At 42.7% G+C, this 27,441-nt stretch overlaps 1 protein-coding gene and 1 long non-coding RNA gene across 5 annotated transcripts in view; one reads left to right on the top strand and one right to left on the bottom strand.

Annotated features, from left to right (window-relative positions):
* LOC113193845 (uncharacterized) overlaps window positions 1–27,441 on the bottom strand; it is a 65,072-nt gene that overhangs the window by 5,283 nt on the left and 32,348 nt on the right. Inside the window, exon 2 of the long non-coding RNA XR_003302191.2 lies at window positions 12,684–12,778. This is a non-coding gene — a long non-coding RNA (uncharacterized LOC113193845). The remainder of the gene's footprint in view (window positions 1–12,683; window positions 12,779–27,441) is intronic.
* Kiaa1549l (KIAA1549 like) overlaps window positions 1–27,441 on the top strand; it is a 257,863-nt gene that overhangs the window by 212,739 nt on the left and 17,683 nt on the right. For all 4 annotated transcript variants that reach the window (XM_077797483.1, XM_077797482.1, XM_026404625.2 and 1 more), the window contains exons 16-17: window positions 5,951–6,080; window positions 21,864–22,214. In XM_077797483.1, coding sequence (XP_077653609.1) covers window positions 5,951–6,080; window positions 21,864–22,214 — 481 coding nt within the window. The remainder of the gene's footprint in view (window positions 1–5,950; window positions 6,081–21,863; window positions 22,215–27,441) is intronic.

The raw sequence follows: 27,441 nt of genomic DNA, 5'->3' as shown, positions 1-27,441 counted from the left end.
CCTTTGCCTTAATGGTATTTTCAAACCAGTAGCCATTTCAGAGCTGGGTGAAAATATAATTATCACCTACCATATTAATGCAACTTCTAGATCAAGGGACATTGTATTTTTCAATTATGTTAGTGGCTGTTGCATAAGAAAAGCAAATTTCATGCTTCACCTTTTTATTCGGGCTTAGTAAGTGGTTATCACATTGCTGCTCAGTGTTCCATGCTGGTTCATCTTGTACACTCATAGATTTGTTCAATTTTTCAACATTTATTGTCACCTGCTATGTATTAGGTACCAGTCAGGATGCTGCATACTGTCAGGACCATGTGTGTTCTCATTTATTCCTTCAATTCCTTCAACATTTTATAGTGGACCAGACAGGCTGATTGCTGGAAATTAAGGTCTGATGGGAGAGAAATATAATTACCCTAAAAATGCTAATCACAAGTCTGATGGGTTTTTGAAATTCGGGCTGTCACGGTGATCTAAAGGGGGCACCTAGCCTAGTGAGGTAGGGCTAGTGTAGGTGGTTTGAATTGGTGTCTGTCTCAATCTGTTCTATGATGCTATAACAGAACACCTGAGACTGGATAATTTTTAATGAACAGAAATTCATTTTGTCACATTTCTGGAGATTGAGAAGTCCAAGGTCAAGATGCCAGCATCTGGCAGGAACATTCTTGCTGCATTATCACATGGCAGAAGGTAGAAGGACAAAGAGGGCAAGAGGAGGCCAAACTCACCCTTCTGTAATGACATTAACCCATTTTGTCCCATTGCCCTTGAAATGGAACACCTATGCATATTTAAATATAGTACATAACATATAATACAATTACATAGGAAGAGTATAATTGTATCATAATATCTTCATGTAGTGCTAATTAATATAATAACGTTTAAGTTCTAGATTATGATTTTCAGCCTATTTTAATGCATCTGTGCCAATTTCATTGAAAGAACTGAAAACTTGGGGTTTCATGGGTTAATGTCATCCACATGGGCAGAGCCTTGGTGGCCCTATCGCCCCCGAAATATCCCGCCTCCTAACATTGCCAAAGCAGCAACCAAATTTCAACATGGGTTTTTGGAGGAAAAAGAACATTTTACCCATAGCAGCTGCCTTCCAAGCTACCTCAGCAGAGTGCCCTCGCATACCTGGGAAGAGGTTCAGGTTAGCGAAGCCAAGCACACCCACCTTTCTCCCCTTCCTGCCTCCCTGAGCCTTTTTTATGGTTCAAGACTGCCTCTTTCCTACACCCACTCTCTCCTTGGTGACTTCCCTCCCCCAGATTTGAACATGCTGCCACTGTCACCTGTCACAGAGCCACTGCAGGTCCATGCTCACAGCTGGGGCTCACTAGGGCAGTTTCTGGCCTGAATGGGGTATTTATCAAAAGGAAAAATGACTACATGACAGGCTTGGATTAAAGCCACAAAAACCAACTTGAGAGGGGGAGTGAAAATTCATGAATAGAATCAGCATAACTTATTCTTTACAAAGAAAAAGAGGAAACTCTCAGCCAGAGCTTAATTCACCATGCTTCCAATTAGGCTTGGTTGGTATGGAAGCTATTGACATAAAGTGACACCATGACAGGGTTCACGATGCATGTGCTTTCCTGCACTTGATGACTGTAGGAAAGAAGAGAAGATATGGATTTTGTCTGGAGGCTGGAGGTTACTTCAACTTTTACTTTGCAGTTTGGGACCCCTTACTCTAGTGGTCTCTTATAGTCTGGGATGAGACCTCCCTTTACTCAGTTTCTTGCTGACACTCAGGGAAAATGAATCAATGATCATGTGCAAAGAAGAGGAACTTAGTTTGACAGTTACTTGAGCAAGAACAATTTCAATGCTGGCTTTTTTTTAATGAAAAGATAATGAACAAAGAATGAATGGACCTGTCTTCTGCACTACCCAGCATAGGTTCAGGCCAGATGCGGAAGGCCTTGGTCGGTGGCCTGCTGCTGCTGCTGGGCATGTGTCACTAATTCTCAGTACATGTTCACTGAAGAAATGATTCAATGACTCTTGAAGCACCAAAAACTAATTTATTTAAGAACTTTGACCAGGTTATGGAACAATAATAATGGATAATCACAAACTGGGTGACCTGGGAATAGGAATGGAGATAGGATCCTTAAGAGATGGGAAGGGGAAGAAAGATCATCAGAAAAGAAGAGGAGATAGACTCCCTGTAAGCTTGAGGGTGTAATTCTTGACACATTCTGCCCTTGACTCCAGAGGCTGCCTACTGTTTATCTGTTTTCACAGGTTAGAGTTACCTGTTAATTGCTATTCTCTCTACAGCTCTCCAGAGACCCAACCACAGCAGGCGCAGGGAGAGAAACATTCTCCAGGCCAGAGGTAGCATCAGTAATTTTACCTTCAGACTGAAGCTCAGTCAAAAAAAAAAAAAAAAAAAAAGGCTACAAAGCTTAGATTCCAAATGTTGACTCATCATTAAATCTTTTAAAAGATTTTTCATGGCTCTTTTTTTTCCTAGAATCAGAGAAACACTCCATTTTATACTATAAACTTTTACCAAGACAAAGTGCACACTAGTGCGTAGGTGCGGTAGTGCAGGCTCCCATCTCGCTGCCCCGGTTCACGCCTGCATTCTATAAACCTGTAGGAATCCCACCTAACAGCTTTTCTCAGCAGTGTGAGTTGTTAATGTGTTATGCAGCATCCTCCGTTGATGACAAATGGGAATTGATGGATAAATAGCCCTGGCAGGGGAACTCTGAGGTGTCAGCTATGCTGCTGTAATAACCACATTTTCTAGTTTCTGTATTCGGTGCTTAGCCCGAGGAGTCTTTGCTGACTCCAGAAAAACCGTCCCTCCCAGGGCTGCCCAGTTCCTAGTGATAGGAGAGGACTTAACCTGCAGATGCACTTGTCATATGCAAACCATCCCATCCAGAACCCACGCCTTGGTCACCTCCTTTAGATGATCTCACTGGCTCCCCCTCTAGGCCATGATCCACCTGACCAAATCACCCCAGGGCCAGGTACCAGATGACTGAGCCCTCTTGCCTTAGGATCTGCCCAAATTATCCAAACTAGCCCACTACCAGCCTGCTCCTTCCCTGCCCATTATTTCCCACGGAAACCACAAGAAAGGCTTTGGCCCATGTTTTCTCCTGACGCCCTTGGCCTCCTCACCAACCTGGTGCTTCCCTCGGTGGCCTCTCCAGGGTGGGGTACATCCCCTCCTCTTGAGATCTGCGAGTGTAACAAGTTACCTTTTCATCATCTCCTGATCTTCCAGCCTTGTCAGACCTGAATAATAACTACACCTACGTTTTAAAGCAACCATCTCCCGCGCACTTCTCCAGTGAGTTTGAGCCCCAGGTACCCAAAACACTCATCTGCTCCACAGTGGATGGCTTCCCTCCTTTTCCTCCCCATTCCTCTGGCACTGCCTCACAAATTAACCCCTGGCACTCAAATCACCATAGAGTGCACATCTGGGGACCCACCTGAAGGCGGTCACCTATAAAGACAGAGTTGCTCTGATGCAACCTCGAGGCCATCTCAGGGTTCAATTTGTGAACTACTTTCTTAGCAACCCTGGGATTAAAAAGCTCTTCAAAAGCCAAATGAAACTCATCATTATCCACACAACAATATTTCCAGAGGTAAAAAAACTTACTTCTCAAGTTTGTTCTAAAATTTATTAACTTTTCTAAAATACCAGCAAAAAATGAGTCTACCTAATGGAACTCCATTTAATCAAATTAGGCCATTTCTCTACCTGAAAGCCTAATTCTAAGTAGCTATCCATATACCAGGCACATATTGGGGATCTGGTCAGTGGAGATCTGTGTTGAACCTCAGGTGGAGCTGTGCATCCTAATGGCACATCTTCTCTGAGGGAAGATTAGACTCCAGTGTCTTGGTTCTTACCCATGTTCAGACTTCTTGAAATGGCTTATACCATCTCCCTATTGTATTTCTAATACTTACACAATAACCTCCTGAAATCTCCGTTGTCAATCCTACTACTTACTTGGCCACCATCCTTATTAGTGAATCTTTTCTCAATGAGTTAATTGGCAATCTCAGGAGAGTTGTGAAGCCTGCTTTTTTAAAGATATCATTTGTAATTAGGTCAGGATGGGAATTCTTCAGGCTCTAAAGTGTGAGTCACTCAGAACCGATTTTGTCTCACAAGCCCACTGAGGTTGGGTGCCTTTCCTAAAGGAAGCCTGTGACTAAGAATAACTAGAGGACACAGTTTATAACATCAGATTGAAGTTCTGATATTAGTCAACATCCTTGTGGTTGCAAATGGTGGAAATCCAGCACAAACTGGTTTAACAAAAAGGGGGTGTAGTATTAACATTGTTGAAAGGTCGAGGTTTCAGTGTGGCTGGATCGAGGAGGACATGCAATGTTTCCTGCATTTGCTCTTGCTCTCTCTTTACTCCTTGGCAGGCTGGTTTGAAGGCAGGCTTTAACCTCATGGTGGCAAACTGGCTGCCAGTAATTCCAGGCTTGTGTCCCTATCTTCTTAAAAACCTCAATGCCAAGAGAATGCCCCTTTTCTTAGTTGCCCTAGCAAAAGCTCAGGGACTCAGTCTCATCAAACCAACTTGGGTCATGTGCCCATCCCTTGACCAGTCACATAGCCATGGAGATGCAGTGCTGTGCTTGGTCCTGCTCATCAGTTGAATTTTCTAGAAGTAGCTGTGTAGAGCCTCTGAATGTGCTACTCCCTGGCCTGAAATACTCTATACCCACATCAGCATAGGGCTGACTCCATTTAGGACTTTGCCTAAAAATGCCACCTCCCACAGAGGTCTTCCCTGACCTCTATCTGAAGTCATCTCCCATCCCAGTCACCCTCTGTCATAGCCCCTGTTTTTCTCTATCACACTGTCCTTCTGAAATTGTCATGTTAATTGTCTCCATCATTAGGATATAAACTCTGAGAAGTCGGGGCTGTGGATGCTCAGCATCTTCCATGGTGCCTGGCACATAGTAGGCACTCATTAAAGAATGGATGGATGGATGGCCCTGTGTTAGCTTCCTGTCAGTGTGACAGAATAACTGAGATGGACATCATGGCTGAACAAAGCCATTCATATCATGGCAGCCTGGAAGGAGAGAGAGAGAGAGAGAGAATATGAAGAGAAGGGGCTGAGATAAAATAGAGCATTCAAGAGCACACTCCCAAAGACCTCTTTTCTTCAAGGAGGCCCCACCTCCTAATTTACCACCACTTTCCAATAGTCCATTAAATTATGAATACACCAGTGGATGAATCCATTGATGGGGCCAAAGCCCTCATGATCCTATCACCTTCCAAAGGCCCCACCTCTGGACACTGCTGGTTTGGGGGACCAAGCCTTCAACACCTGAGCTTTTGGGGGACACTTAAGATCTAAACCATAGCAGGCCCCAAATTGTCTCTCCATTTATGGCTTCTTAAGCCCAATTACTCTGGTAATTGTAGAAAAGAAATTTATCACTAATCACAATATTAAGCAGCCCACTGGCTACAGGGTTTATTGACACATAGAATCCTGCACTTGAATTCAGATTGAGTAAAAGGAACCAGAGACCTGCTCAGTCAACAAAGTCAGCAAAGGCAAGTTGGTTGCGCCAGTGTTAGCTGTCCTGGAGGGTCCAGGCAGAGCCCCTGGTCTTGCCATCAGCAGAATTTTAGATGAGGTTGCACTGTTGCAATTGATTGTAATTACCTAGTCTCCATACGAAAGAACATTTATAATTCAACCATATAGTTCCAGCCTCTGGGGGGTGGGGGGGGGAAATCTTTATTCTACTCTTTCTATAGCCTGTTCTGGCCAGGGAACAAATACCATCAGTTTTGAGATTTGTGAAGCAAATCCAAACCCTTCATTGGTTGCCTGTAGTTTTGGATCAGTGGAGAATTCCATCTGTCAGGGCATTTGCTGCATCATAACAGTTGTTGAAATTTCTTCAGGCAACAGATGAAGAACTCTGTCTACCGAAGCCGGCAGTCTCTGAACAGCCCGAGTCCAGGAGAAACCGAGATGGACCTTCTGGTCACTCGAGAGAGACCCCGGCGTGGCATCCGTAACAGTGGATACGATGTAAGTCTCTGGTGGGCTGGGGTGAGCGCGAGCTTTGCTTTCCCCCAAAAGCAGAGAGGATAGAACAGCCCATAATGTTTCATTTACTACCTGTTTGTAGAATTTTGAAATGCATTCAAATGTTTTCAATTTTTTATTATCTCTTTTCCAAAGTAAGCCTCTTTGGAAATATGTCAGAGTAACAAATTATTGCAGAAAGGATTGATTGCTATAAATTGCTACCCTAATTTCATTTTCCTATCTTACATTACTGGCCTTAAATTCAATGGAGATTCTAAATGTCCTTAATTCTTTCCCCCCCTCTGTCTTTAGAAACTCAGTAAGACCCATGAAAAAGAGTGAGAATTCATTTGAACGTGGGTTTCTTTTAATCCATAGCAGTGATGAAAATTTGGATTTGTTCCTGATTTCATAACTCCTCATATGCCATGGAAACAATGAGATGTCCAACAGAGCGAGTAGATGATTTCATGTGACAAAGCACATGCTTATGTGCTGTGATAGATCCAAACTGCAGAAATTCTGCTAAGCCCTTCAGACTTCCCCAGATGAGAAGCTGCAATTGGATGCCTCCTGTCAAGTATACATCCTGGACCTGGAATTGCACCATGAGCTCATGTGAACAGTTCAATAATGCTTCTCCCTCTCCCACAATTTGAAAGGGGCTTGATATACTCTGAGGTTTTATAGAACATATTTCTTATCAGGCATGGAGGCACTGGCCTATAATCCCAGCAACTCCAGAGGCCAAGGCAAGAAGGTCACAAGTTCAAGACCAGGCAAAGCAACTTAGTGAGGTCCTAAGCCACATAGCAAGACTCTGTCTCAAAAAAAAAGAGGAAGGTTAAAAAAAATAGAAGTGATGGAGGTGTCGCTAAGTAGTAAAGCACCCCTGGGTTCAATCCCCAATATCATAAAACAGAATCAGAATTCTTTCTCATTTCCATAAAATGTTCCTCTGATTACAAATTGAAAAGTTTCTCTAAGAAGAGTTATAATTTAAATATGTCTAGAGAAAGTTGTTACAATTTGAGAAACTTTAATTTGAAAATCACACTCAATTTCTTAAATATATCATACTGATATGTAGGCAAGACTATCTTTTCCTCTTGGGATCAGTCACTGCTTGCCATACTGTCATTCTGAGATTATCATGTTAATTGTCTGTCTCCATCATTAGGATATAAACTCTGAGAGTGTCGGGGCCATGGATGCTCAGCATCTTCCATGGTGCCTGGCACATAGTAGGCACTCATTAAAGAATGGATAAGTAGATGGCTTTGTGTTAGCTTTCTGAGATTGCACTGTTGCAATTGATTATGGTTTGTAGTTTTGCCACAAAGTTTAAAATGAGATTTTTTTAATGGTTTAATCAAAGAATAGGGATATTCTGCTTAATTTCCTTTTCTGGTGATCTTTTTTACACTTAAGCTTGATGTTGTGTTGGTGGGGAGACTCGTTTCTTTCTTTTTTTCCTTTTTCCTAAAATTGTTTGATAGCTTAGTTTTTATAAAATTCTAGAAAATTTTTTTAAAACTTAAAATGGACCTATATTTTATTTATTTATATATGTTGCTGAGAATCAAACCCAGCGCCTCACACGTGCTAGACAAGCACTTTATCACTGAGCAACTACCCCAGCCCCAAATTCTAGAAATTTTGAGCACATCTTTTTTTGTTAGTTTAAACTATCCTAGTAGATCATTTTTTTTTACCAAATTCGTTCATTGATTTGATCATCAATGTGCAATTAAAAATCAGCATAAGTTTCGTGTTTCCAATCAACCTCCGAGAGTGAACAATCTTCCTGGAATGCTTACTGAGTTTGAGGAACTTTTCTTTCTGCTTAAGCACCTGGGATCAAAGATTTTTAGTTTATCTCAAGGTTAGTATTAACAGGTTTCTTGTGAAAGTCTAGGCAGGGGCACTTTTAGCAATGACAAAATGGACCAGAGATTCCCTGAGACTCTTTGTTTAAAAAAAAAAAAATGCTTAAATGAGAATCTGACATGACTTGCAGTACTTACCTGATACCTTTAGAACACTGTGTTAGTAAATTGCCTAGAACAATAGGAGAGAGAGAGAATTTTTAAATTTTTAAAAGGAGACTGCTCACCCCTCACGGACATGTACAGATATTCCAAATACAGATAACTTTAGGGAGAATCTCTTCATTCTAATAGAGTTTTCAAAAATCTACATTTCTTTGAGAAGTATTCATAATCTCAAAAACAGAAATATAAGCTTCCTTAAGAAGAAACAGTTATCTGCAGAACAGCTTTGTGAATTTAGGCTATTGAGGAACAGTTTCAAAATTTAGACTGTTGACCCTAAGAATAGCATTGCTAGCTGGGCAGGGTGGCACATTCCTGGTTGTCCCAGCTACTAGGGAGACTGAGGCAAGATTATGATGAGTGAAGCCAGCCTGGGCAATTTAGTGACACACTGTTTAAAAGGAAAAAAAATGAAATCACTGAATTGTAGCTCCTCTTCTGTTTTTTATACTAAACGTATGAAAAGTAGCTGTCATTTACTGACCGCATGCTATAGACCAAGCCTTATTGACATTTTTTATGTATATTATCAAATTGAATTTTCATGGTTTCCAGGTGAGTAGATACTCTTATTTTGCTTATTGCATAGATGAGGAAACTGATGTTCAGAGAAGTTATGATTTGTCCACCCAGATCCAGGGCCCATCCTCTTAACCATCATGCGATATGGCTTGTATGTACACCTCTCCTTACTACGTGCCTATCCTCATATCCCGTAATATAGGTTCTATATTTCCATACCTCTGAAAGTGACCTCTGTGGGTCTCAGAAGGAGTCCTACATGCATAAGTCACCCAAACAAAAAATAGACCGGCAAATAAAGTAGAAAAAGAAGCAAGTCATAGTTTCAAACAATGCCTTCATTTTCTGAGCTCAGTCGTTTTCTAAAAATAAAAAATGCCAAGGTCCTCCTTCCTGGCAAAAGAATCCATTAGCCCAGCAGTGAACCTGTCATTCAGTTGGAACATGTCATTCTTCCTACTGGGTCTGGGGATCTCAGAAGCAGGCCAAAATACCCAGTCATTTCTGCCAGGTTAGGAAAGATTGACAACAGTGAAACAAAAGCTCCAGAAGGTTTATTTGATTTTGAATTTCTCAAGAGTTGACAACTCCAGAGTTGTCCTAAAGGAAAAGTCTGCGTGTAAAAATGAATGAATAAATACATAAATAAGCAGACAGATACAGCTTCCTAGGCAAATCCTAGCCCCAGGATGGATGGCAGCCTGGATCGTTTGCAACGTTTCCCATAGAGCGAGAGGTGTTCACACCTGCAGAAGAGAGACTAAACCCCAAGGAGTTTGGATTCATTGTGTTTTGCAGCAATAATTCACAACCTCTTGGTCACTCTATCAACCAGTGTATTCCCACTGGTAACTGTGGCCCAGGTGGTAGTAATTTTCTAAGAGTCCACACCCCTGCTAAGAGAATGCAGTATTTTTTTACACAATACCTTTATTTTATTTATTATTATTTTTTAATGTGGTGCTGAGGCTCGAACTCAGTGCCTCACACGTGCTAGGCAAGCACTCTACCTTGGAGCAACAACCCTGGCCCGAGAATGCAATTTAAAAAAAAAAAAAAAATGTCCCAAACTGATTAGTCCTACGAGGCCAGACTATATCATCAAAGTGACTCAGGCACTGAAATGTCGTGGAAAAGAAAATGTCATTCTATGTGTAAAAGCAAAAAAGTATTTTCTAATGTTGTATTCTGAATGCAAATCATGTAGAAAATAACAAAGCAGTGAATAAAAGCCTCCTGATTGCAAGCCGGGGTCCCAGCATGTCCTGAACACCTGTTGGGGTAGAGAAGGAGGCAGGATTGGACAGAGTTAAAAGCTCAAGACCATGGTACAAATACCACAGGGTCTTGGCTAATCCCACAGGGTGCTCTGTGGCCCAGATGGCACTGCAGACTTATCCCAGGTTTGGGCAAAACAGCTGGAATTTTGTACAGTAGTATGGATCAGTCATTGGGTGGCCTTGGGTGAGGTACTCTTTTTAGCCAAGGACAGATACCTAGCAGGAGCTGACATCGGAGACCTGGTGGCTGGCAGTGTGCCCTGCCCCTGGGTGAACCAGTCCTCCAGTTGTGAGCAGCATGACCAGAACTATTAGTTCCTCCCACTCCCTTATGCTGCTTGGTCCACTTGAGGCCCCCAAACCTCTGTAGAAGCCAGAGAACAGTGGACAAAATAAGAATATCCCTTGGGAGTTGCTATCCCTTTCACTGCCTCTAGCAAAGGTTTATTGAGTTTGGTGAAGCCTTTACAGCAGGTGTGCATTTAACATATGCGAATTCACCAGTAGAAAAATAAAAGACCATTAAATCCATGCTAAAAATTAGCTTTTTTCACGTATGCTGTTTGTATTATCCATTGCACATTTCCTTTTCCCCATTACTCCTAAGATGTATCCACAAAAGACATTTGAAGGGATTTCAAGGGTTTGACTCTCCACAACTTTTACCTTCTCCACCAGCATTAGCATCTAAGCACCCCATGGAATTCCACCCTACCTACCTAAGTGAGGCTCTGCGGAAGGACAAGATGTTCGAACTCTATGCCTGCCCTTGGGGGTCACAGATGAATGGAGGAGAAAGGTCACAACCTGCTGTGACCATGAACTTGGATGAGAGGAGGGACTCCTCTTGCAGGTCTCTTCCTCCCTGTCTATCCCAGGGCTGCTGCCTGGTCCAGTCCCCATTACTCACCAAGCTAAAGCTGCCAAAACGCTGCTGGGGGAATCCTGGAACACACCATTGCTGCAAATCCTCCAGTGGCTCCCAGCAGCTTTGAGCCCGAGACATCTAAGCTCCTGACCTGGGACTCACCTGCTGTGGAGCCCAGGCATGCCCTGCAAGCTGATGCTCCTCACTCCTTAACCCTCCCCGTGGCTCCAGGCTGAATGCCCTTCCCCACACTTGGCGTTGGGTTTCCTGTCTCATGTTGGTGCACAAGTTCATCGATCACAACCCCCTTCTCACCTGCTTCATCAGCATCAAGTATTCTCAGCACTCTCACTACTGACACTCGGGCTGTGTATGGAGGGCTACCCTATGCACCCCTGGCCTCTACCCCATAGCTTCCAGTAGCCCCTCCCAGTTGTGACACCCCAAATATCTCAAGACATTACCACATGTCCCCTGGGAGGCAAACACATGCACTTGGTGATGCTTTCAAAACTTGGCTTAAACATCATCTTCTCCAGAATCTTTCCCTAGCCCCCACACCCATGGCCCTGGCTTAGATGCCCATCCTTAGCGTTCCAGTGTAACATGTAGTTCTCACCCCAATCAGTCCCTCACCCCAGCTTCCTTTTATTGGTCTATTTGTTTTATTTCCCCATTTGACTCCTCAAGGGCAGGAATCATGTTTTATTCATCTTGGAAACCTCAGCACTCAGAATAGGAACTGGCATAGAGAGGATGCCCAGTCTCTATTTGTTGAGCAAATGAGCAAACAAGTGTGTCAACGAGAAGAGGTGACTCCTAAGCTGAGGAGTTATAAATGTGCCCCATTTATAACTCTGAGCCACAGAAATGGTTCATTTGATTGACTATCAAAACTGTAGATCAATGTAAATTACTGTTTGGAGTTCAGTTTAAGTGGTAGTTATCAGTTAGGATGCTTTCAATAAAAGTAACAACAACAGCAACCAAAAAAAACCCAACCTGATTCAAACTGTCTTAAAACATAAAGGGAATGTGTTGGTTACATTAAATGCAGACATGGTTCGCCTGAAGATCCAGGCCATTCCCCTGCATTATACAGCACTGTACTCTCTTATGCCTGGGCTTCAACTTCAGGTTGGCTCACTCAGGCAAGAAATGGCTGTAGTAGTCCCAGCTCTCACATCTCCGTCCTGCATTGGCCAACACAAGAGAGAGTTCTCTTTTCCGGATCATGAATCAATGGTATACGGGTTTTATTCTGAGTAAGCCCCCATAAGTCAAATGCCCAACCCTGTATCCGTCACTATAGCAGCAGGGGCTATGCTGATTGATTTACCTGAGTCAGGCCTCACCAATGGACCTGAGACAGTCTTATGCCCACCCAGAACTCCTGGCTGAGACACAAGGAAAGGTGACGATAGATGCTGAGGCCACCACTTGAGGAACACTTGTGGTTGACTTTCTAAGGAGCAAACCCAGTGCACCCCTCCATGTTACCTTGACCTCTGGTGTCAGCCTCTCATCTTTTGGTGAACCTCTAAGGTCACACTTTCCCAAACACAGCATAAACCATAAGGCTTCTTAGTCAAAACAGATGAGATCTTGTGACCTGCTCAGGACTGAAATCCCCACTGCCCAGTTCCAGGGGTAGAAAGACAGGAGCTGGAGCCAGGTCCTGAGACTCCTGCTGCCGGCTGGGGCTGGTTTACTTTAGGAGCGGTAAGTAATCCTGAGAACAGCGAGTGCCTTCTTTTATCCCTGACAGTCCTATCTGCATGTTCTCAGTGTAATTATGGATCATTCTTTGGAAGAAACAGAGTTTGTCCCTCTCTGCTCTCAAGTCTGCAAGAAACCCTCTCATGCCTTTTTGGCTCACCTGAAACATAGAACAGCTGCTGTCTTCATAGCCCCATACCTTCCAGTGATGGAGGGTCATCTTGGAAGACAGGCGGAATGCAACTGCATGTTTTCCTAAGATTAAAAAATAAAATAAAATTTCATTTACACACTTTTGCAAAAGAGAAATCATCAGACCGTTATTTGAACCCCCATCTGTTCTGAAGGGAACCCATCTCCCTTTATTGGTAGAGAAGCTCAGTAGGAAGCTGCTACAAAAGTCTCTCTGCTCCTGTCATCATGATCATCCTCTTCAGCCCACCAGGCAAAGAGAGAACTTCCTGAAATTTGGTTTCCAGAAGCAACTTTCTATATATGCATCTGGCTCCTCAGTGGGCAGCAGCATGTGCGATGGACCCTTTACAGCCAGAATCGGCATTAAGCAGGGAAGCAGCATGGTTTTGTGTGGCTCAGAGGACCCTAATTGGTGGGAAGAGAAATGGACATGGAGCCAGATTAATTTCATCATGGCCAGATGGCCCAGAAATGTATCTTGCTGAAACCCCCACCTGGTCGTAGGGTCCTTGCCAGGAAGTTGCAGATTTTGTTCAAAATCTGTTCTCCTTGCAGGATGGAGCTATGATTAGTACTAAGTTGAAAATCAGGGATTTGGGGCAACTTTTCAAGAAGGCCTTCAGATTTTTTGTACTCTGGAAATGAAGTGCCCGGCTGAGGCCAAGTGACGTTGTGTGTCCTGGGAAGTAACGGCAATGTAAGACATCTGCCCACTTTGGGGCTTGTAATTTAAGAACTTCTAGAATAAGTGGTCTTAAGGGCCCTTCAGCTCTCCTCTCCAACTCCATTCTAGATAAGACTGTCTCGTTCATTACAGACACGTGGACATGTCATTTACCGTTGAAGATCTTGCAGCAGAAATTCCTCGGGCTTTTAGGACTGATTTCCACTCATTCACAGAAAGGAAAGCAGGCACAACTTGGAGAATTACAGGGCTGGTCCAGGAAGCCTCTCTAGGGAGGTGACTTCTGAGCAGAAACCTAAAATGAGGGAGCCAGGCATGCTGGTCCCAAGGGAAGAGCATTCAGAGTGGTAGGAACAGCTAGTGGAAGGGCCCAGAGCAAGATTCGCTCTGGAGGAGCTCAGAGAGCATCAAGAAGACCCGTCGTAGCACGGTTTCCCTTCTTGGTAAGGGGTCTCGGCCTCAACTTCTTCCTTTCCTCCACCTGCCACATCTAATCTATCAGCAAATTTTGTCGGTTCTCTTCCAAAAGATACCTTGAATTCACCCACAACAACCACCTAATGTCGTCTCTTTTTGTGTGGATTACTGCAAGAGCCTCCTAAATGATTTCCCATAAATTCCAATCATACTTCTCTCCTGCTTAAAATTCTTCACTCCTTTCCTCTTATCTGTTGAAAACAGTCCAGTCCTCAGGCCCTTAAGACCTTGGACAATCTGTCCCATCTCCTGACACCTGGGACTTCTGCACAACGTACATGTATTTGTTTGCTAGGGCACCGACTAGGTGGCTTAGACAACAGAAACTTATTTTCTCACAATCTTGGAGGCCACAAGGCCCAGATGAAGGTGTTAGCCAGGTTGGTTCTCCTGGGGGCCACGAGGGAAGGATCTGGTCCAGCCTCTCTCCTGGGTTTAAGATGGCCATCTACCCCTGAGGCCCCACCACATCTTCTCTCTGTACATGTCTGTGTCCAAATGTCCTCTTCTTAGAAGGACATCAGTCACACTGGCTTAAGGTCCACTCTAATGACCTCATTGCCACCTCATTACCTCTGTAAAGACCTTATCTCCAAATATAGTCACATTCGGAGACCCTGGAGACATAACTATATGCAATTCATTCCATAGCAGGTCTTTCTCTTTCTCAAATTCTACTAGCTCTTTCCTACCTCAGAACTGTTTCTTAAGCTTTCCTGTGACAGTTACATGGCCATCCCCCTTCCTTCAGGTCTCAAAAACTAACACCTCTTCAATAGGCCTTCCTTGACCATCCCCATTAAAGCAGCTGTGTTATTTCAGCCCGTCCTCAATGGCACTTGACCACTGAGCCACATCCCAGACCTATTTTGTATTTTATGTAGGGACAGGGTCTCACTGAGTTACTTAACGCCTTGTCATTGCTGAGGCTGTTTGCTTTGAACTTGCGATCTTCCTGCCTCAGCCTCCCCAGCCACTAGGATTACAGACATTTGCCACCACAAATGGCTACCATTTTGATTTTTTTATTATGGCAAGACTAATATATGGGAAGATGTTAAAAAAATATTTAAGCAATACTGAGAATCGAATCCAGGACCTACACTAGGCAAGCACTCTATCACTGAGCCACATCCCTAGCTCTGTTCAAATCTGTAGTGTATACAATGATGAGCTTCAACAAATGTGTATACCCTGTGACCACCAATCCAGTCGAAATATAGAGCATTTTTACCATGGGTTCCCTACTCCCCAAATTTCCTCACTCTTCCTTTCAATCCATCTTTATCATCCCATGGGAATATCTACCATCACGGTTTGGCCTATTCTTCCACTTCAGATAAGTGGAATTATCCAGTATATACTGTTTTGTGCCTGGCATTTTTATTAAAGATTCATTGATACTGTTATGCATATCAATCAATGTATTATTTCTTTTTTTTATTAACTGAGTACTGTTCCACTGTTCACATCTGATACTCTTGGCTTATTCATTATCATTTTGTTGGACATTTGGCTTGTTTCCAATTTGGAGCTATTATAAAAATAAAAAAACTATAAACATTTCCTACATTTTGTGAACATATGTTTTTATTTGTCTTAGATAAATATGTAGGAGTAGAATTTCTGGGTTGTAGAATAGGTTTATTTTTAACTTTTTAATAAACTGCCGTCAGATTGCAAATAACGTGTACTATTTCCCCTCCCTCCAACAGTATGATGGTTCTAATTCTATTCCACAACCTCACCAACATTTTCTGTCATTAGTTTCCTTAATTTTAGCCACTCCACTGAGTGTGGAATGATTCAGCTTCCCTAGTTACTAATGATGTGGAGTACCTATGCATGTGTTTGTATCTTCTTTTACTGAGGTGTCTTTTTAAGCCTTTAACTTAGGATGTCTTCTTGTTCTTCATTTGTAGAAATGATTATGCATGTTCTGGATAATGAATCCTAATATTTTCTCTTATCAGTAGTTTTTATTTTTCATTGGTTGTCTGATCAAAAACTAGTTTTTAGTTTTGATAAATATTGAGGGCTACAAGATATGTCCTGGGACTAGACGATACGTCTGTTTTCCAGAAAACAGACACTGATGGGTTCTCAGCAGGGCTGTGGGTCCTTCAGCTTTGTTCCTGTGGTGTTTCAAAGAGAAGCTGAAGTTACATGGATATGTAGCCATGCTGGGCCATCCTGCTCCTGTGGACTAGTTTGCTCTTTTGAAAACAACATGGAAAGAATAGCAGGTGCTTGTTCTATCCAGTGGGCACCATAAAGCACAACACAGGTATGGGGCCCAGGTGTACATGTGTGGAGAAGGAAAGGTCTTAATTTCTGCTGAATACCATGGTCCTTACTGCTGAGCTACAATGTACCGTAACTACCCCAATCCTTAAATATATGCACATCCTCTGAACAAGTAATTCTACACCTAGAAACTTAGCCTAAGGATGCATTCAAGATTATATGCAAAGTTTGAATCAAGAGGAAATCTCCTCCAGCTTTGTTTTCATAGTAAGATATTGGAAACCACCCAAACAGTGGACTGTTAATTATAATTCTGAAAACTTCATCTATTGGAATACTATGAAGTCACTTAAAGTTCTTCCCTACAAATACATATATTTATTGGTGACACATTGGTTTACAATATTGTTGCATTAAAGTTTTCAAAATGTCGCTTATAAAATAAGCTGCTTTTTAAAAATGTCCATATGTACATACATACATACATACAAATGTGTGTGTTCTATTTCGAAAATCATGACCCAGCCAGGTGTGGTGCTGATACACACCTGTAATCCCAGCAACTCAGGAACCCGAGGCAGGAGGATCACAAGTTCAAGGCCAGTCTCAGCAACTTAGCAAGGCCCTAAGCAACTCAGCAAGAGCCTGTCTCAAAACAAAAAACAAAAAAGGGCTGGGGATGTGGCTCAGGAGTTGAGCACCCTTGGATTCAATCCCTGGTACCAAAATAAATAAATAATAAAGGAAGAGAAAGGGAAATGATGATGACCCAAAGAACTATGACTATGCTAACAAAAGCAATTTTAAAACATCCTATTGCTTTATTCATGGTTTTCATATATGTGAATGCAAATACATCATGCCTGGTAATACATTTAATTCCCTTATTTTCTCTCCCATGCACATGCCACCTAACTGCTTCTGAACCTCTCTGGAAATTCTCCCCCAAAGTCCTGCAACCCATATCACTTCTGTCTGAAGTATCACACCCCCCACTCCCTATTCTCCATAACAAAGCCCAGAGAATCTATGTGGCAAAGGGTGGCCCTCCCTTGGAAGAAGAGAGGCTGACAGGGGCCAAGTCATTGCTCTCTGTTGTGGCCTGGGTGGGAGCTACAAGTTGGGGCAGGGGGCAGGGAGTGGCACTGTACAGCACTCCGAACCTTCATCCTATGTCATAGGCATCAGAAGCATCTGGAGGGACATGCAGGAAGGTCAAAATATTAACAGCAGTTATTTCTGGAGGTTGGATTAGAGTGGATTTTAATTTTCTTCATTTTGCTTATCTATGTTTTCTAATTTTTTTTCATATACAGACATTCCCTTGATTAATTTTTAAAAATTTTATTGAAGTATATCTTGATTAATTTATAAACGAGCTTTAAAAAAAAATCCCCTGGCACTTTTCAAGAACATGAGGTTGGAGAAGCAAGTATGGTACCTTCCAAGGTAAAGAGATTTAAAAATGTATTCTCTCTCCTATGTATGGCCCCAGACATTACACCCAAGCCAACCATCAGCCAACACTGAGGGGTTTTGCTCTTGTCTCCCCAAGAAAAAGGCATATTCAGAAATGTGCAAGTGGAAAAAAAGGGTTCAGAACAAGTTATGTCTATAGGCACGGTTTTCCTTATCTGAAAATGGGCTCATCTGCTGTACGACCCCGAGTGAGGGGACACCCATGGAAACCCCTCCCCCACCCACATGTGGGCTGGCACATCACAGGTCCTCAAATAGATGTGAGCACCTGCTACATGAATTTCTTTCACTGGACAGCCATTGACTGGCTTTAGCTCTGGCCAGGCCCTGGACATCAGGTCTATAAATACAACAATTAACAATACACTGGCCCAACCATAAAGGAGCCCCCAGTCTATGCAAAGAGGCAAATAACAACAATTATAGGCAACATTTAATAAACGCTATGTGCCAGATCTGCATCTGTATTTGGCACATAGCAATTATTCATATTTACATATTCATGATTTTCATCCTCACAGTCATCTCTGAGGTAGACTATCTCAATAATTATTATCTTCTGTCCCCCTGGTCACAGAAATCTGTCTGTCCTTCATCCAGAGCCCACAATGGGGTACAGTAATGGACCTGCTTTGATTTGTACAGTGGGTAAGAGCTTGGGCTTTGGAATCAAACTTTTTGCCGGCTCTGTCAACAATGCGCAACATATTTGATCTTTCAATGCCTCAGTTTCCTCATCTGAAAGGTCAGAATGATCGTGCTTGTTAATATTACCTCATAGGTTATTATAAGGATGGAAAGAACCAAACTCTTAGAATAGTATCTAATTATATAAGCTATTAAGAAAGGTCAACTGGTATTATTATTGTTGTATTTATCTCCTCCTTTAGGGAGCTCGCTGAGAGCTGGGTCATGATATTCTTTCTTACAGTATTTACTACCCCAACTCAGGACTTAGCATAGAGCTGAAACCACCACTTGTCTATTAAGTAAAAGAGAAAACATATACCTCTCGTGTGTTGCAGGCAGGGAGGGTGAAGGGGGTTTCCCTTCACAAGTAGATATCAGGGGGGGTTTTTGTGTTTTTTTTTTTTTAAAGAATGTCAATTGGAGTAGTACTGTAGCACCTTCCAGAGCAGACAGAGCCCACAAGGTGGCAAATATCAGATCATAGTTCAGCCTTCCCATGACACAGATGAGGAGTCTGAGGCTTAGGTCTGTTCATGCTTAGGATCATGCAGCTCATTAGCATTCAAGAAATGTGTTAAGAGAAGGTGAACTTTCTATCTTAACCTCAAGCTCAAGCCCTGGGAAATTGGACAGAATTTTTAATTTCAGGTCAAGTTCACAAAGCTTTGTTGAATGCCAAGTTCTTCCTGCTAAGCTCCCAAGAAACTGGTGCAGTGGGCTCAGGGAGTGTCTAGTTTGGCACAAAACAGATATTAAATGAATCTAAGTGTGATGAGAGGAAGCCAGGGTATAGTGAGAGCTAGTCATGTTTCTGTCTGTAGATACTGAGAGGCTGAAATATCGACAGAGAACAGAAAGAGAATAGGAGTTCTTTAGAATGTGGCTTGAGAAAACCAAATGAGATCATACTTGAGTTGTGACTCTGGACCTTCCAGTTAACGCCCCCACCCGAATGCAGAATGAAAACCCTGTGGGGAGGAGAGAGGTTAATTTCTGTGGAGGTATCATGGGGTGGATGGCAGTGGAAACCTGGAGAATAGTCTCCTCAGGGGCCTCTTCCCACCCACCTTGCTCATATAACCCCTCCCTCTCTTCAGACTCTGAAATTCAGTTCAGAATATTCTGTGCATTATGAAGAAACTTTCTTTGCATGTTACAGAATTCTTTATCCTAGAAGGTACCACCAGGCAAAAAAAGGTGGGAATGAGCATGCTTGTTAACATTATCTCATAGGCTATTATAAGGATGGAAAGAATCAAACTCTTAGAATAATGTCTAGTTGTATGAGCTATTAAGAAAGGCCAACTGATATTATTATTGTACCTATCTCCTCCTTTAAGGAGGAGATAAAGGTTTGCTGGACTTCAGAGACCACACTTCTCAGATAGCAATCACAAGCCTTTCCCTGCAGATCCCCTAACAGCAGAAGTAACAGCACAAGAGCCCAATGTGTCCTCCAGCCCAGGGCCTGGGGACATGCACCCATCGTGACATGTCTTTGAATTCTTGTTATTTCAAGGGTAATTTTATATTTGACTCCCTAATCCAATATAAAAGCAGTACTTTAGATTTCTTACAGTAGATGTTTGTTAATAAATCTAGAAAGTTGATAGAGAACCTTACTTTTGATCTTGAGCTATATAGCCAAGTCCTAACTCTGGGTGATCAGATTACAGGAAACGTCGAATTTCTTTTATGTGTTTTCTGTATTTTCAGTATCTTCTCTAATGAGCATGTATTAATTGAATGCTACACTTTTAAAAATGAAATATTTCACAGTTTGACCTTAATGTGTAATATTTAAGGGCAGAAGAATAGGAATGATTTTCCTAATGGCATTTTCTTGATGTGCTCATTTTATACATCCAATTCTTCTACACAAGGTAATTACAAAAGAATGTCTGCATTTGAATGAGTAAAAGTAATGATGATGATGATAATGACAGTGACTACCATTATTGTGTCTTTACCCTGTGCTACTGTTATAAATCTTTACATGCACATTTATTTTATCTTTATAAAACCCTTAGAGGCAGTATTATCCTCATTTTAATCAAACAAACTGAAACACCAGGCTGGGATGTGGCTCTGTGGTAGTGCTTTTTTTTGGGGGGGGAGGGTCAGGGGGGTCCCAGGGATTGAACTCAGGGGCACTCAACCACGGAGCCACATCCCCAGTCCTATTTTTTGTATTTTATTTAGAGATAGGGTCTCACTGAGACCCTGATTAGGTTCATGCAGCTCTTTAGCATTCAAGAAATGTGTTAGAGAAGGTGAACTTTCTATCTTAACCTCAAACTCAAGCCCTGGGAAATTGGACAGAATTTTTAATTTCAGGTCAAGTTTAGCACCTCACATTTGCTGAGGCTGGCTTTGAACTAGTGATCCTCTTGTCTCAGCCTCCTGAGCCGCTGGATTACAGGCATGCGCCACCACGCCCAGCTGTGGTAGTTCATTTGCCTGGCATGTGTGAGGCCCTGGGTTCAATCCTCAGTACTAAAAAAAAAAAAAAAAAAAAAAAAAAAAAAAGACAAAACAAAGCTGAAACACCAAAAACCTAAAGCAACTTTCCTGGCTGCATCATCTTTAATGCCTAGTCTTCTAGCTTCTCAGTGCCCCTCGTAGATCTGGCTCCTGCTATGGCAAGCACTGCAAAGCAGAGGACGATGTTGCCTGACCATGCCCTTCTCTCTGGCTTTTTGCATTCTTGCATTCTGAGGTTTGTGCAGGGTCACTCTGGTGGAATGGACGCCCACAGGCATCCCAGCTAACAGAGGCAGGGAAATCTCAGAACAAAGGGCAGACACTTACGAGTCCAGCATCCATCAGCAGGCCAGCAGAAGTTGCCAGTCCACAGAGCATGCTCTGGGAGTCGATGAAGTCCCAGCTCTCTGCCCACCTAGGCCCTGCAGCTGTTCCCTGAATGAAAGGACCCATGGGGGAAGGCAGGAGAAAGTTCTAGATCACTGGATCTCAAACTGGAGCAGACATCAGAATCCCCTGGAGTGCTTATTAAAACCCAGATTGCGGAGCCCCATCTCAGAGTTTCTGATTTTTCCAGCACCCCGCCTTGAGACCAGCAATCTCAAAGTAGCGTTTTGTTATTCTCCGATAACTAGCATCGGGCATCCAGAAATTCCCTAACCAATTGGCTAGACGCAGGACCATTTAAAGAGTTTGTCTAAAAGTGCCATCCCTTGGGGTGTTGATGACAGGATGCTCCAGATTCTTATACCCAAAGGTATAAAAGATTTTAGACGATAGGACTAATTTCATCAATGAAAGCCATTTCTAATGGTTATGCTAATCAGCCAAGTCTGCGGCACTTGGGTCTCTGGTTGGAAAGCCCCCATGTACCTTGACCGCTGGAGGGTGGCCCTTCTCACATCATGCGTGCTGACAGCCCCTCTCATGTGAATTCCTGGGGAAGGCACCTAGGATATGAGTTAAATTAGCACTGATTCTAATATTGCCAATCCGAGTGAAGATTTTAGAATAAATCTTACAGGCCACCTTCATGGGAGAGAGCTTCACCGAGGAATTAATGAGCTTTGTTTGGTCCCACAGACTGAACCTGAAATCATAGAGGAAACCAACGTTGACAGAGTTCATGAGCCCCGGGGCTACGCCAGGTCGAGGCAGGTGAAAGGCCACTCGGAGACCTCCACGCTGAGCTCCCAGCCCTCCATCGACGAGGTCAGGCAACAGATGCACATGCTCCTGGAGGAGGCCTTCAGCCTGGCGTCCGCAGGCCACGCAGGCCAGAGCCGACACCAGGAGGCCTATGGCTCTGCCCAGCACCTGCCCTACTCGGAGGTGGTGACCAGTGCACCGGGGACCATGACCCGGCCCAGGGCCGGGGTGCAGTGGGTGCCCACCTACCGCCCAGAAATGTACCAGTACAGTCTGCCCCGGCCGGTAAGTCAGACGTCCCCCTGCCTGCCATCATCTGTGGGTTCCAAGGACTTCTAGTGATAAGCCATCTTGGGATTTAGAAACAAAGATTTTTCTCCATCCCCATCATATTCTTCACCCATGGTCCAAAGCCAAGCCTTTTATTCCTGTTGAGAATCCCTTATGTCCAACCATAACACATTTAAGAATGGATCTTCTTTTCTGCTGTCCCTCCTGGGAAGGCCTGACCTCATTCTTCACTTGCTGGGATCTTCCTACACTTTCAACTGTGAAACCCAATTTAAATGTCAGAAGGCATCACAGAGCCGCGTGTGAAGGGGTTGTGCAGGCTGGTAGCCCAAAGTCTGGGCTTCAGCCAGGTGGCTTGACTTTGAATCCCAGCTTTACCACCTGCTGGCCTCCGGACTTGGGCAAGATACTTACATTCTCTAGCAGTGGGAAAAAAAAAACGAATATGAAACTTAACCTACTTCCTAGAGTTCTCATGAAAGTTAAATGAGTTGATATTTGTGAGGTACCAGAAGAATGCCCACTTCACAGTAACCCTGCAGAAGTATTATTCATAATTATTTCATTTAGTAGTAATTGCTCCCATGATTTAGGATAACAATCTGAATTAGTTTGAATTTCATTTATCACCATACCTATATCTTTATAAGGATCTGTAGTTGGATAAGCCATAGATCATGCTAAGACAATGCTTTGTGCATATATAGATTCCATGCCTCATCCCGGGAGTTGCTCCTAAATAGAGCTTAGTAAATTGTTATTGTGACGTGTACGTGTGCCATGGCTTTACTGATATTGGGTACTGATCTCAGTGTTCCTTGTGTGTTAGTTACTCATTGTGTCCTAACAACAAGCCTCTGAGACAGATACTAGTTTTATGCCTGTTTCACAGGTGAGGAATCTAAGGATACACAGTTTGTTCAAGGCACAGAGCCAGGAATGGGTGGAGCTGGGACCCAGGGCCCAGCAGTGTGGCACCAGAACTCATGTTCTTAACCGGCATGTTACATCACCTCTCCATCCACATTATTTATTTCATTTGTAGTAGTCTACTTAAGGCACCTGTGGGTTTGTGCCGACCTCAACGTCTGCATTTCTCTGGCACTTAATAAATTGCTGTCCTCATAAGCCTGCACCCTAGGGTGAGTTTCCTTACTGCTCTCGTTTGCTCCATGTTCCCCCTTTAAGGCCACTGAGATGTCTCCCCTGGATGCTGCTCTTTGTCCCTCAGTCTCTCTTTGCTGGCATTTTGAGTCCTATCTCCTGCTTGGCACCCTTCTCTGTCACCTGACTATCTTCTCCCACCCTCTCCCCAGTGTGTTAACAGGAGAGCCCTAAGTTTGTTTCAAATTGGACCCCCTGGGGAGAGGTGGCAGTGCTTGGAGTCATGATCCACACAAGGCTTTGTCCTTAGGTTGGCAGGTTGAGCATTTCTGTCTTGTCCCTTCACTCCAGAGGGATCACATCCCAGGAGTTTGATCTGGGCTGATTAAGTTCTCAGCTGCTTCATTCTTAAAAATGTTAACTTACCCACCTGCAGCGAGAGGCAGGAAATGGGGTGGCCCAGGCCTCTCAGGCTCGCTGGTCTACATGAGGTAAACACCAGCTTGGGGAAAATAAGACATGATCAGAAGGAGAATGAACTTGTTGTCCTGATAGTCATCTTCCTAGTTCATGACATGCAAATCCAGGGTATAAATCATAAAGGAAATAAGGTAAACACAGGCTTCTTTTTTACATCATTCTTTGAGATACGGGTAGAATATAGAGAAATTTTCTTAATATAATTAATATATATAATTGTATATAAATATGATTATAATATAATATACAAATATGATTTTTATTTTGATTGTGGTAAAGTATATGTAACATAACATTATTTTAACAACTTTTAGTACAGTCAGTAGTGCTAAGTACATTCACATTGTTGGGCCACCAATCTCCAGAACTCAATTCATCTTGTAAAACGCATACTCTGTATTCATTAAAAAATAACTCCCCTGACCTCCTTTCCCACAGTTCTGGCAACCACCATTCTACTTGTTACTATGAATGCAGCTACTCTAAATATTTCCTACAAGTAGAATCATTTAGTATTTGTCATTTTTATGACTGGTATGTTTCACTTAGCATAATGTCCTAAGGTTTCGTCCTTATAAGCACACACCAGAATTTCCTCCTTTTCAAGCCTTAATAATGTTCTACTGTATGTATACGCTACATTTTGTTTATCCATTCATCTGCCAATGAGCACTTGGGTTGCTTTTGCTTCTACCTTTTAGCCATTGTAACTAGTGCTGCTATGAACCTAGTGCAGGTATCTTATGTCCTTGCTACATGTTCTTTTGGGTATATACTCAGGAGTAGAATTTCTGGGTCATATGGAAACTGTTCTCAATTTTTTGAGGGACTGCCATATTGTTTTCCATGGTGGCTATACCATTACATTTCTACCAAGAGTGCACAAGAATTCCAGTTTCTGTACATCCTCACCAATAGTTGTTATTTGCTGGTCTTTTTATAGTTGCCCTTCTGATGAGCTTGAGGTGGTGTCTAGCTATAGTTTTGATTTGCATCTCCCTAATGGCTAATGATGTTGAGCATCTCTGTTGGCCTCTTCTTTATGTAATTTTTAGGATAAAATAGACCTTGGAGCAATGCCCAGATCTCAGGAACACAAGTTTAAGTCTGCCATCAGGGAACTTTGGTGGGTACATTCAAGAAGCACTGCATTCCAGCAACTCTGAGGCCACCACTGGCCACATTCCCATCGTTCTGAATCTATGCACCCTTTATTTTTTCTCAGAAAGACTTAGAAAAATTCTCACTAGGCTTTACAAATCTGTCATCTCAAAATACTTTTCATGACAGTCATATTCAGTTTCCAAGATTATGGTATTCTACTAATTGCACATTAAGTTGGTACCTGCCTTTTTGCAGGGAGAGGGAATTTCCTCAGTGAGGTTTAGAAAACACTCTAATTTTTTTTTATACCATGTTTATATGTACCTCTTAGGTGGCTGTCCTCTGAAAAAGCTTACCTATATCCATTCTATGTTGATTATCACCAACTTCAATCTCATTGATTCATCCTTCCTGGTCACCTCAGCTCAAAGTAGGATGATGCTTACCAACTGACTGATCTTAATGACTGCAGCTCAAAACCTCAGACTCTTCTCAAGATGAAATGCTAATTCCTGTGAAATGCTTAGCATGGTTTTCTTGCCTCATGAGCACTCAATATTTTTCTTAGGTGGTACTATTCAGAGGGCCTGGTATTGTGACCAGCACATCAAATTTTTCAACAAATGCTAGCCTTATTATCAAATTACTCCTTCCCTTTCCTTGGGCCCACTATGTATATACATTTCCCACATTTCCTAACATTTCTGAGAACACAGCTCCTCCTTTTACTCTGTTCAATTCTTTTGTGCCCTTGGTGCCCCAACTCAGAGTCCCAGAGAAGCTTTGCTTCTCTATGAAGATACTTCTCAAGAGTAACTGGGCTCCTCTGGATGGATGCCAAATTCTGGGAATCCAGAATGAGATCTGGGTGTCAGAGAGAAAAGCTTGGACCAGCAGGACAAGTCTTCCAACCAGTGACAAGAGAGAAAACCCCATACCCCATCACCATTACACCTCGACTTAATAAAACCATCCCCAAAATGTATAGAGGGACATATGAACAATCAGATGCTTCTGCTTGCTATAATAGGGGATTATAAGTTATTCCACGAAGGGCAAAAAATTAGCATTATATATTTTCAAAATTAAGCTACCTTAAATGGAAAAGGACTGAGACATAACACCGCAGAGAGATGAACCGTTAAATGCAAACAACATTGAAGGTGGTTAGGATTTCCTTCTTTGCCAACAACCCATGAAGTCTCCGTGTCCATGAAAGCAGAAAATACCTAACCATACACAGTAAAAGTGATTCTCGATCCAAGTTCTCAAGGAGCCTCCTTGTGCTATGATAATGTGGAAATCAATAGAAAAGGTAGCAATTTAGAATGATAACTATGATTACTTTTCAACTTCCAAAAAGGAAGCGCTTTGAGCTCTGCCAGGGGATAATTGGAAGCTGGTGGTTTCGATGCACTGGGGCAGCCGGATGGCGTTTATATCATGGAAAGAGTTGCTGCTGGCCGCTTAGGATGTCTGTAATGCAGTTCAGGAGACTTTGATCATCTTTCACCGCTTAGTATTGGTAAAGAAATTGGACTCAATGACCAGTCCAATCCCGCTAACAGCCATGATGGCTCTGTGTGAAGTGGAATGAGAACATCCCACCATAACCTTCCTGGGATTCCAAAAAAGGCATCAGAGGAAAACACCCTCCCAACTAGACTCTTTACAGGTGGAATTAACAGTAAAAAATAACCACCACCACAGCAACAGTTGCCATCTGCTGAGCTCCCATGGTTTAGTGTGAAGTGCTGGATGGATGTTATCTTTTCTAATCCAACAACCATCCTTTGAGGTCAATGTTATTATCCCCAAGTACCCAGTGAGGAAATTGAGGCTTAGAGAAGTCAAGAAATGTGCCCAAGTTCACATAGCTATCCCTTAATACTCACAAGGATCCCCCAAGGATACCAAAATAATTGGACACTCAAGTCCCTACTATAAAATAACATCGTCTTTGCATGTCTAACCTACACTCATTGTTGTATAAACTTGAAATCATCTGTAGATAACTTAAGAGTACTTCATACTTAATGTAAACGCTAATGTAAAAGCTGTATAAATAGTTATTGTATTATTTAGGAAATCATGACAAGGGAAAAAGTCCACATGTACTCAGTACCAATGCAATTCCCCCCCCCCCAAATATCTTCCATCTGCAGCTGATTGACTCCTAAGACGTGGGAACCCTGGATACAGAGGGCCAACTGTAGAGCTATCGATGGCAGAACTGGGGCGAGGAGCTAGAGTGGTCTAACATGGAAGCCCGCACCCTTTTCATCCCCTGTCAGAGTGAGTTATAGGGATGCTTCCAGGCTGTCATTGGAGCTGAATCTCCAAACTATTGGAGTATCATCCTATAAGGAAGCTGACCCCCTGTTTAAGGGAATACTGTCCATCCCTGCCATTGGATGAGTAAGGGAGACATTTCCATGAAGAGATTTGTTTTTTCTCTCCTGTCCAAATCAAAATAGTAAGCCCCCCAAAACCTTTGTGAAGGATGAAACATGTAGGCATATCAGGTGTGTAT

Source organism: Urocitellus parryii, chromosome 4, assembly GCF_045843805.1.
Source record: "Urocitellus parryii isolate mUroPar1 chromosome 4, mUroPar1.hap1, whole genome shotgun sequence".
Classification (NCBI taxonomy): domain Eukaryota; kingdom Metazoa; phylum Chordata; class Mammalia; order Rodentia; family Sciuridae; genus Urocitellus; species Urocitellus parryii.
Note: the sequence above shows the minus strand (reverse complement) of the source record. Positions and strands in the feature narration are given on the sequence as shown.